Here is an 11,459-nt window from a genome sequence, read left to right on the forward strand (position 1 = left end):
TGTGAAAATTCACTTTATGTGGAAAGTCGTAAACCCATGTGGAATCGAACAATTACAGCTTTTGTTTTAAAACAAAATTTATAATTATACTATTTCACAAAAATTTGAAAAACCACTTTAATATTGCACGAGCGCCTGAAATGCATGGCATATGGTCACGGCGCATGCCCATGTCGATACATTTCGTTGGTATAACAGATTTTCTAACACTGAATAACACAAACGTAAACGATTAATATCTCGGTTCGCAGGACAGAGTAACGTTTTTTTCTACCAGATTCTTTCGTTTTATGCAAAAACGCGTTAAATGAGCTTATTTTTATCAAAATCGGAGGTGGGACCTAAACTGAACATTTATCGACACTTTTGAATTGACACTCGAATTGACCTTAAACTGCGATCGCGAATCGAAGTAGGGAGCAGCGAGTAAAATTTCACATAAAATATCAATACGTGAAAAAATAAAAAATAAAATTTAAAGTAAACAATTTCACATAAAATTACATAATTAACTCTCAGATGGCACAAAAATACAATTCAACTTTTTATATGAGAGTGTCCATACTCCGATTAATATTTGCTTGTTGTCATAGCAACACGTCCATCAACATTAATCTATCAGTCAGTAATCATTATCAATTGTGAAAAAGATTTTAAACAATTTATTTTGAAATTGTACGTAATAGTAATAAATTTGGTAATTATTTAGAATACGATTTTCACCTCCGATTTTGATAAAATTAGATTCAATCGATACGGTTTCGCTCAAACTAAAAAAAAAAAAAAAAATCTGGCAAAAAAACGCGGCGGTCTCCCTCACGAATCGAGATATTAAGCGTTAAAGTTGATTACTTTTTTGGTTAGAAAATCTGTCATAGCGACTCGATACAGCGCTAAAAAGCGATACAGTGTTAAAAATAAAAGTGCTAAAAGTGTTATTACATTCGAGGTGCAAGATGCAATCTTTCGCTTTACTAAATTGATGAGTCTATCATATACTAAAATAGGTCCTAGAAAGATTGGCAAAGATTCCTACGCAAGGTTGGAAATGATGACCCAAATAAGAAGCGAGAGTGTGCGTCACGGCGGGACCCGACCACGAACCAGTCGTGAAAACTCGTAATTATTTTGCGAAAAAATACCACTTCAGCCAGGAATCAAACCTGGATCTCCTGCTTACAGGGCAGGCATCTTATCCTTTCGACTACCGAGGCATGTGATGATATTTATCGCAAATAACGTGTTTAGAATAACACGTCAAATAATACACATATATACATATATACATGTATTCTCTCGGATCCTCACGACCGGTACTCCAGAGCGACGTTGGTCTCTCACTCGATGGATGCAGGTCGGACTTGCAACGGCGACAGCCTCCAACGCCATTGGCAAATATAGAAATAATCCTCTTGGAGCACTTGACAGGAGAGATTGCATCAAGCATATAATCTTTCGCCTTACTAAATTGATGAGTCTATTATACACTAAAATGATAGATCCTAGAAAAATTGGCAAAAACCCCAACTTAAGAATTGGGTGTGAAGCTTTCGCTGATCTTTTCATTTTGTTACAAATCTAATCTTGTATTGTTTTTATAATTTGTTTTATAACAGTGAGGAGGCTTCGCCCCCCCTAATGAGGGAGCTTCGCCCCCTCGATCTCCATTCGGGGGACAAAGCCTCCCAAACTTCCTCTCATGTATACAGAATCACAACGCAATTCGCTGCATTATATCTGACAGATTTCCTAATCAAAAAAAAAATGGTCAATTTCAATGCTTAATATCTCGTTTGTGAGGCAGACCGCCGCGTTTTTCTGCCAGATTTTTTTATTTTGAGTGAAATCGCGCTGATTGAGCCCAATTTTATCGAAATCGGAGATAAAGTATTCTAAATAATTACCATAAATTTTATTAATTGTATTTTGCTAAATAAAAAATTCTTATCATTATATATACATAAATATATATGGATATATTTATTTTAATTATATATACATATATATTTATTTTGTGTGTGTGTGTGTGTGTGTGTGTGTGTAACCATATAAAAAAAAATTAAAGTGAGTAAAATTTTAATAATTTTTCTATGTATTTTTTTTTATAATTTCAAATCTAAAAATATATTTTAATCGTGTCATTTATGTCCAATTCCATCAATATAAATTTATCTTAATCTCAGTTTAACTTGCTCTTTATCTTTTTACACACGCATCCTGTCTACTATTTAATGCCATATATGACAGTCTTGTTTAAATGAAAAAAAAACATACGCGGTTTAGATTATTTATAAATTATTTATAAATTATTCATAAATTTTATTAATAATTTTAATTAATTACTCAAAGGACACTACAAACTCTTTAACTCTATCTTGTTTAGTTTATGAAATAAAAAGGGTTAGCCATTTATAGGATAGCATCATGTATATACAAGGTATAACTAAAATGTACAGCCAAATTTTGGAGTCACATTCTTCAGATTTAGGGAATAAAAACTTATTATATAAACACAAGTCCGTTGTTTTTCTTACTTAAACTTATTTAGAAAATACCAATAAATTATCAACAATCACATACAATTTGCAAGCTTGTGGAAAATTGTGAGATAATCCATATATTTAAAAGACATATAAGCGCATCAATACTAAGATAAATTGAAGTTTATATTTGCGTGGATATTTTAAACTTTTGTTATAAGACTTGTACTTCGGAAGATCATAACCTTTCTATTTTGATGTACGCTTTTTTACATTTCTTAATGTATCTATTTTTATAGATTTTAATTAATAAAATTAATACAAATGTAAACTTCAAAGCTATAATGAATAGTCTTGAAATGTTTGTGTTTACTGATGATTTACAATGTTTTTAAAATAAATTATCAAAAATATTTCTGTTATGAGCATAAATTACATGAATAATATGTTGTCCTTCTCTAGGTATATGGAATGTGCCTCCAAAATTTAACCGTAACTTTTTTACACTCTGTATATATTCTAAATTACTATTATATTTGGAATATCTTATAATATGGGATGGCCGAATTACATATAATTGGACAAGTTTCATCCGCAAAAAATTTTAAACCATCATATCTACTCTGCAAATGGCATGTCTATGTTGGTAGGGAAAATAAACCCGTAATATTATACAAATGAAATGGATTTGTTATATGCTAATAAGTTTTTATTGTTATGTAGGTAATGGTTGGAAAATAATTTCAGGATACGAAAGAGGGCAAACGCAAGAAAGTTGTGATTTTTATACTAATAATCCAGTTTGGGATTATCCTATAGATTTGCATTATACAACTCAGACTTTACAAAATTCGCCCAAGTTATTATTACAAGTCTTTCACAGAGATAATTACAGAAGGATAATATTTCTTTCATATGGAGTATACAATGTTCCATTGTCATCTGGTTCATATATTTTAAATTGTCATACGTGGAAACCTATTGGTATGTAAAATTTAAATATATAAAATTTTTTAATTCTGTAAGCTAATATATTATTAACGTAGGAAACTTCTTTATAGGTACTTGGAAAGATAGATTATATGATAAATTTTTAGGAAAAAGTTTACAGTTAATGTCACCTAATGTTTTAATCGATACATTAGACAGATTTGAAATAACGACGCAAAGTATGGGAACAGTGACTCTTTATTTAGATATTTTGACAAAGAATTTTGACAAATTTGGATGTCAGTTATAAATTATAAAGGCGGTTATAAAAACAGTGGAAATAAAAGCAATGTATTTCTAAAAGATATGCAAAGAAACTTTGAACTAGCTTTGAACAAATATTTATTAATATAATATTTAAATAACATTATTTTGTAATAATGTTTCTATCTGTGCTACTATTTCTAATATATACAAATATAGCAGAAATAACAAAAATTGAGGATATATCAATTTGTATAAATGATACAGATTGTAGTGAAGCGATAGACTTAGATATGTATACAAACATTCCCAAAGTTGAAGATCCATCTTTACAAATTTCAAACGATACGGAACAAGATAATATGTTCATCACTGCCATTTCTACAGAGATATCTTCAAATATAGATGCTAATGAAACAGAACCTGAAATACAATCGACTTTAAGGACAATATCCTCATCCGCTACACATCGAAATGATAATAAAATTCTCATACTCAAAAAAAAAGAAATCTGTGAGTGTGATCTGACAGTACGTGCAAATATTTTTCTTTTATATTTACAAAAACTAGAGAGAAACGTCGCCGATGACATAGATTTCCCAAAAAGAGCTACGTATTTCTCAAAAATTAAAAATTATATTTTATTAATACTGACTAAAAATGATTTGTTCGTTTGATGATTAAAGAAATAAGAAAAAAACTATTTTACAAATTTTACAAATGAAAATAAAATTCTTATGATTTTCTTTTGAAAGTTGCATAGTTTAAGATGTCATTGAGTACATTATTGATAATATTAGGCATTTTACATATTTGTAGTTTCCTAAAGCAACATTATATTTTAAATTTTATATTTTTCTCTCCTTTCTATTTTTCTCATAATCGACATAGCGTAAACTAGCATCTATTGATAAAATATATAAGAGTAAGTTACCATAAGATATGGTAACTTGACTTAATCTAATTTTTATGGTTGTGTTATTATTGAACTTGCTAGAATTCTTAGAAATCTGGTGCATATTCCTTTTTATCAATCAAAACAATATTTGGGAAAACATGACGGAATCAATAGAAATTGTTATGGGAGAAATTTGAAAAAAAGTGAAATAAAAAATTAGTTTTAATTGTTTTTTATAAATTTTGAATTTTGATAAATAAAAAAAGGAAAAGAAAAAGAAAAAGAAATTTAATTGAAAAATTATAACAATAATAATGTTTTAAAAATATGTATAATAATAATAATACTTATCCTGTACTGCATCATCACAATTAGTGTGGAAAGAAATATAGACATTTTGCAACATTAATTAAAACCAAGAGAAGATTCTTCTAGTCACTTATTTATTCACTTTTTTTCAAAATACTTAACAAAATATTACAATTTCACTATTGGTTCGCGAAATATTACTTTTACGATAAACACTTCTGGAATTCTTCTCATACATATAAAAATATTATGTAATTATAAATACATATTATATCTTACATATACAATTTTTTGTTTTGTACAGAAGTTTTCTTGTGACATCAATTGCTGCTGTGACATGGATTGCAATCATTTTCATTTATCTGCCTTTTCACATTGTCAAGATTATCATGTGGATCTTTACGATAGTCGGTACTGTTACAACCGAAATTTCATACAACGAAATAATACACCTTTTATTTTTGAAAGACTCGCAAATAATTTATTTTGCATTTTATATGATAATCTGCCATATATGTATAATGCTAAAAATGATTTGGTAAGTAAATTAGTAATTATGTGTAATAAAGTTGTTATAGAAACATTTATATACCGGGTGTTTCAGACCACCCATACCACCCTTTTATCTTTGCAGGAAAAGGTTCAATCGTAAAAGTGTTCGGACAAAAGTCGTAGAGTTCGAAAAGATATATTTACTGATTTTATCAGTTTGACCTTGGGTGGCGTCACCAAGGTCAAATCAAAGTCACATCAATTTTTTTAAACGGAACATCCCATTTTTTATTTCAAAATCTAATAGCTGATGTCGACAGCTTTCCAAAATCCTACAATAAAGTTATTTTTCATTAAATACTTTTCGAGTTATAAGTTTTGAAAGTTATAGTACCGTCGACATTAACGTTATCTAAAATATTCAACTGATGGTCAAAATTTTTTAAATGTTCGGAGTCGTGACGTTCATGACACTTGTCAAACTAAAGAAGTTTGGAAATTGTTTTTCTTATTTTCATTTTTAGTTTGAGACCGAGCTAAATGGTTTTTATAAAAAAATCCAAAAAATTTTAATAAATAAATCGGGTGCACTATCAAATGGTGGCATTTTTAACTTCTGGTTTTTAATGGAAATGGGCTATTCAAACGGAAGTTGATTTTTTTTTAATGGAACATGTATTTTTTTTTTATTGCGGATTCAGATTCTATCTGTGCGAAAAACCATGAAACTTTTGTATCAAGCAATTTTTCGAAAAGTGTCAAGTATAAACCATCCGTAAGACATTTACACAGATTAACGAAAGTTCTAATGAAAGTTCAATGGAGATTCATCATGAGGATAAGATAGATTTTCATTAGAGGTCTATCTGATTTCTACCTTGAAGGTAGAAATGTTGCATGATGTGGAAGTTGTATGAATTAGAAAGATATTACATATCTTTCTTCATAGAATAGATATTACATATGGATCTATATCTGTCTGTTATAATTGTTCCCAATAGCTTTTTTTTATTACATTACATTTTTACATTTTTTATCACATACTATAATATTCCCAGACAGCACATATTAATTTCATATACATCCTAAACGTATCTAATGTTTTATAAGTTTTTTTAAAAGTACAGTTGTAAACCATTTACGAATATGTACTATCCGGATTGTTAGATACAATTTTTCTAATGAAATTGTTTTGAAATTTTATATTAGTCTGTTACTTTTAACTAATAAATTATTTATTTTAGGCATTATATGACCAAAAATATCTGTGGAAAATGCTACAAATGAAGAATTACAAATGGAACATGAAACATAGGAAAGTATTACCAAAATTTAATTTCTTTAAATATTACCAACATGGAGATACATTATTGAAATTATATGACAAATCTGTTGATACAATAGGTAAATAATGAAGACATGCGTACGTGCGTGCGTGTTTTATATTAACATATATATATATATATATATATATATATATATATATATATATTATATAATAATAATATTACATAATTTTTGATGATAATAATAATAAAATATAATCCTTTTAAATTTGTAACATTTATTACTATTTATTTAGAAATAATTGATAATATGTTTCAGAGTTTTTACAATCTGGATTTACTGGAATATGCTCGTTCAAAAAAATTCTGAAATATTTGGAAAATTGGAAAGATAGATGTATTCAAAATGATCTAACAAATAATAATCCGTATTTATTCACTACGACATTCAATAATTTTACAATTATAAAATCTCTGCTGTTATTCAACAATACATTTACTACAAAACAGGTGATCAATTTACAAATTTGTATAGAAATATGACATTTAATAAATATTTTTCGGTATTGGTTAAGTTTAAATTACTAGTTTAAATTACTATTCTTCAAAAGAAGTAATTTATGTATTATTGATTAGATTTGAAAGATAGAAAAAAAGCGATGCGATTCATAGCCATCCATCAATTGAGTGACAACAAGCGCCTTATAAATTGTACTGTCTATTACTTATCTCCTATTTCCAAATTGTAATTCTTTTCATAAATCAAAAACCAAACTTCGGACATTTCGGACATAAAATAAAAATTTGATCTCAAATTTGAGTCAAGAATATTTCTTTTGAAGAATAAAGTTGTTCCGAGTTATCTTGTATTAATTTTATAAATGAAACAAATTTATATATAATATAAAATTTTTTTCATTACAAATAAAAGATACCTAAATGTAATACAACTATAATGCTAATATCAGTTATCTTATTAATTATTAAAATATTACAAATTTTATATTTTTTAAATACTACATATAAAAATATTGATATTATATCCACATAGCACAATTTATTTGAAAGATATTCTGTTATTTTAGAATGTCATATTTTAGAATGTCCTCATGTTTTAAAATGTCACCCCCTTGTCTCACGCAAACAGTGACAGTATATTTGTTCAGTTTATTAAAAAGAGATGTGATATAAATATAAAATTACCTTACGGAAATATAAAAAAATGGCATTAGATGTGCCCGTCAAAAAATATTAAAAAATAACACTAACATTGTTTAAACTTATTTTTTCTAAAAAATAGTACATAGAATATCATAAAGTTGTACCAATTTCAATAACATACTCTTCTCAATGTGTTTCACAAGTACATTTAAATTAAATCCAATCCAAATGTTTATTATAATTACGAGTTATAATCACGCTATCTAGTAATGCAAAAGCAATGTTGTACATTGAAAAGCATTTGGAACATTTTGAGGATATTTATAAGCTATCCTATTTGAATATCGCGGAATTAATATAAATAATTATTGCATTTTCCTGAGATTATATTTTGGAACATGAAATAATTTTTAGGATATCCACATGATAAAATGTGTTGTGTGGAATATATAAGATATTGATATTTTATATCATATACTATTATGATATTATTATTACAAAGATATATATAATAATACTGTAAAATAATGTTTATATAAGTTCTATTAAAAATTAAACTTTTGAATTAGATATTTCATATTTTCCCATTTTTTCTCCTTTTTTACATGCGTTATTCTTTTATTTCTATACATTTATTGTTGAATTTAATTCTAAAAATTGTTTTTAGACATGTCGAGATAATACTTGTTTGCCAATAAGAACTCATTATTGCCTGAAGTCGTTTTCTGTATGCAATAGAACCAGCGTATCAGGATTTTGCATGAATTCTACGTGTACCAACATCGTCAAGGGTTTAAAGTACATAATTGGACATAATGGTTCCGCTGGTATTCATAGTATTGACGCATATTTTAATATAGGAAATGCATTTCACGCATTTTATCAATATTTCGAGATAGAATATTATTGGATAGATTCAAATAAAACAAAAGTTTTTGCTCGTAGTGGTAATCCTGGTTATATGATGGGTAAGCCGATCATTATTGGCATTTCTCACTCTAATGCAAGCAATGATATTCTTTTCAACAGAACTAATGGGTTTCTCACGTTACCTTTGGCTGGAAAAAATGGAGAGTGTGATAAAATTAACAGACATACGATCATATTTGGCGAAGATATTAGATTGGCATGTTCTGTCAAATTGTTTATCGAGAATTTCACTACAACATCTTGTGCAGAGTTACAAAATTTGACGATGCGTCTTTTGTTGAAGGATTTTTTTTTAAACATGAATCAATATTATAACTCTTATGTTTCAAAATTGGGTAATTTTTCTAGTAAAAATGTTGATGATTGGTTGCAAATCGTGTTCGACAGGATACCACGAAACATCGTGACTGCGCACACGATTGGAAAACAAATATTATGTTCAGGATTAATTACATCTATGCATTTGAATATTCTTTATTCAATATTGTCGAAACCTAAAACATCTTTGACAAATTATGAAATATTAAGCGTTGGAATAACATTCAACACGGAAGAGGATGTTAGCTGGCCAAAATGCACATTAAAAAATTGCACAGACATCCTTCATATCAATGTTATTTCTTATGTCAATTTTTATGACATTTCAAAACCGTTTACATACCACTTTGCCGGTGGGTCTAATTTAGATATTACATTGCCTTATGATTTCTTTTATCCTTTCTTAAATGGCTCAAAAAATATAAAAATGTCAAGTATATCGATTCTTTTAGTCATATATATACATATTATATTTATACATATATATGTATAAGTATTTAAATATATATATATATAAAATATAAATATTATATATAAGTAAATATAAGTATTTAAATATATATATATAAGTTTTTAACACATGGAGATATGTATAATGAGGATATATATTATTAATTAAAATTTTAATTAAAATTAATTAAGATTTTGCTTTCAGTTATTTTACTTTTAATTAATGTACAAAATATAAAGTATATCATAAACAGTAACAAATCTAAGTATTTGTAGTATTTTGAAATTTTGTGTATTTAAAAATATATAAATTTATGAAATATATTAGACAATTAAAATATTTAAACATATTTAGACTTGAAAAAAATTATAGAAGGAAAGAATAATGAAGATTTAAAAAAAAGTATTAAATAAATTTCCGTTTCGGGTTGTGTAAGAATGCAAAAAATAGAAGTGTGCAAAAAAGCTGGGGATCGAACCCGAGCTTTTCGTACGACAAGTCTCTCTAATGAACTTCGTCATCGTTTCGATTCTGATATTTTTATCGTATACATGATTGAAATAGTTAACAAAACGTGCAACAGACATATTTGCGAAAAGGACTATACTTTATTGTATTATTACACACACAATTTATTACATAATTTATTCTCTTTTTTACTGTCGCATATCAAATTTATTTCTCGAAATCGATCGCTGTAATATAGGACCGATGCGAGGCGTACACACACACACACACACACACACACACACACCCGCGCGCGCGCGCACGCACACAATGAATAATCAGAATAATAAAGAACTTTTTGGCAAAATAAATAAGGATCAAATCAGAATAAGTTAATTAATTAATATAATAATAATTAATTAAATAGTTTCATATCGAATTAATAATAAATAAATATATATATATATATATATATATATATATATTAATTAATTTATAATGTTTTTCAATGCGTGGCCCAACAATATCTAACAACTTATTAAACGTTTCTATGGACATTCTACAATAATTATAGAACAGTTCATAATCTTCAAATTCCATTTCTTTGACCAGATTGTCCAAATCTAGTTCTCTATATCTAATCTCTATAATAATCTTTGTCTTTCTGCGAATATCGGACGCACTTACATTCTATGAGCTTTTTCCTGTTGGTATACCATCAGTTTCTATATTCCAAACAATTTTAATATATTATATTGTCTAATTTTATGTTGTTAAGGTTGTTTTATCTTCTTCTACTTTTGCCATCGCTTCCATATTAATAATAACAGGTCAGGGTTCATGATGACTTCTGAATACGTTAGCACAGATTAGATTCGCATCTACTTAACTTATATATTATATATATATATATATATATATAGAATGGTAAGACTATAAAATGATAAAAGTTATATCCTAATATTTAAATCTTAATATTTAGAATCATATATCTTAATATTTAAATTATATATAATTATATATATATATATTTATATAAAATCAGATTTAGGTAAAGAAATTTATTTAATACAAAATAAAAAAAAATTTCTAAAATAGAATTTGAAGAATGAAAATATTTAAGATCTTTGATAAAAATGTCTATGCTTGTGCATCAGTCATATTACATTCGCGTGACCACGTTTTGATCAAGTGACATCATTTGTCCCCTTACACACTTTGTCCCCTACATCACATTATGTAATACATAAGTTTTGAGGTCAAGTTTTCAGGCTCAGGGAGTCAATCATGTAACTTTACGTGAAATTTTTCACTTTTCATTTTTCACTTTTTACTTTTCATTTTTTACATTTGACATTTCACGTGAAACTTTTCACGTACAGCGATTATGTATGTAGTTTGAATGCGTGGAAAGTGAAATCATGAAACATAGTTTCATAGTATTTTATAAGTCTTATAATGAAAATTATTTTATTGGTACAGTATTATATACA

The 11,459-nt window shown here is 27.2% G+C and overlaps 2 protein-coding genes across 16 annotated transcripts; both read left to right on the forward strand.

The window, feature by feature from the left end:
- The first annotated feature begins 278 nt into the window (after window positions 1–278).
- Window positions 279–3,855, forward strand: LOC148936550 (B9 domain-containing protein 2-like). 9 transcript variants are annotated; one of them, XM_089076373.1, is made up of 4 exons: window positions 279–412; window positions 2,943–3,126; window positions 3,204–3,464; window positions 3,542–3,855. In XM_089076373.1, exons 2-4 carry the CDS (start codon window positions 3,039–3,041, stop codon window positions 3,718–3,720), a joined length of 528 nt encoding a protein of 175 aa, XP_088932499.1. In that variant the 5' UTR covers window positions 279–412; window positions 2,943–3,038; the 3' UTR covers window positions 3,721–3,855. The 9 variants fall into 9 exon arrangements, with proteins under 9 accessions (XP_088932499.1, XP_088932501.1, XP_088932497.1 ...); XM_089076375.1 differs by lacking the exon at window positions 279–412 and adding an exon at window positions 420–675 and having other exon boundaries at window positions 3,228–3,464; XM_089076371.1 differs by lacking the exon at window positions 279–412 and adding an exon at window positions 422–697.
- LOC105426041 (tectonic-3) lies at window positions 3,851–10,340 on the forward strand. 7 transcript variants are annotated; one of them, XM_089076359.1, is made up of 5 exons: window positions 3,851–4,204; window positions 5,186–5,419; window positions 6,618–6,777; window positions 6,979–7,169; window positions 8,488–10,333. In XM_089076359.1, the coding sequence occupies exons 1-5, from the start codon at window positions 3,851–3,853 to the stop codon at window positions 9,559–9,561; spliced, it is 2,013 nt and encodes a 670-aa protein (XP_088932485.1). In that variant the 3' UTR covers window positions 9,562–10,333. The 7 variants fall into 7 exon arrangements, with proteins under 7 accessions (XP_088932485.1, XP_088932491.1, XP_088932490.1 ...); XM_089076365.1 differs by lacking the exon at window positions 8,488–10,333 and adding an exon at window positions 7,296–8,390; XM_089076360.1 differs by having other exon boundaries at window positions 4,013–4,187; window positions 8,488–10,338.
- The last annotated feature ends 1,119 nt before the right edge of the window (window positions 10,341–11,459 follow it).

Source organism: Pogonomyrmex barbatus, unplaced genomic scaffold (assembly GCF_055798465.1).
Source record: "Pogonomyrmex barbatus isolate J1 unplaced genomic scaffold, ASM5579846v1 scaffold2, whole genome shotgun sequence".
Classification (NCBI taxonomy): domain Eukaryota; kingdom Metazoa; phylum Arthropoda; class Insecta; order Hymenoptera; family Formicidae; genus Pogonomyrmex; species Pogonomyrmex barbatus.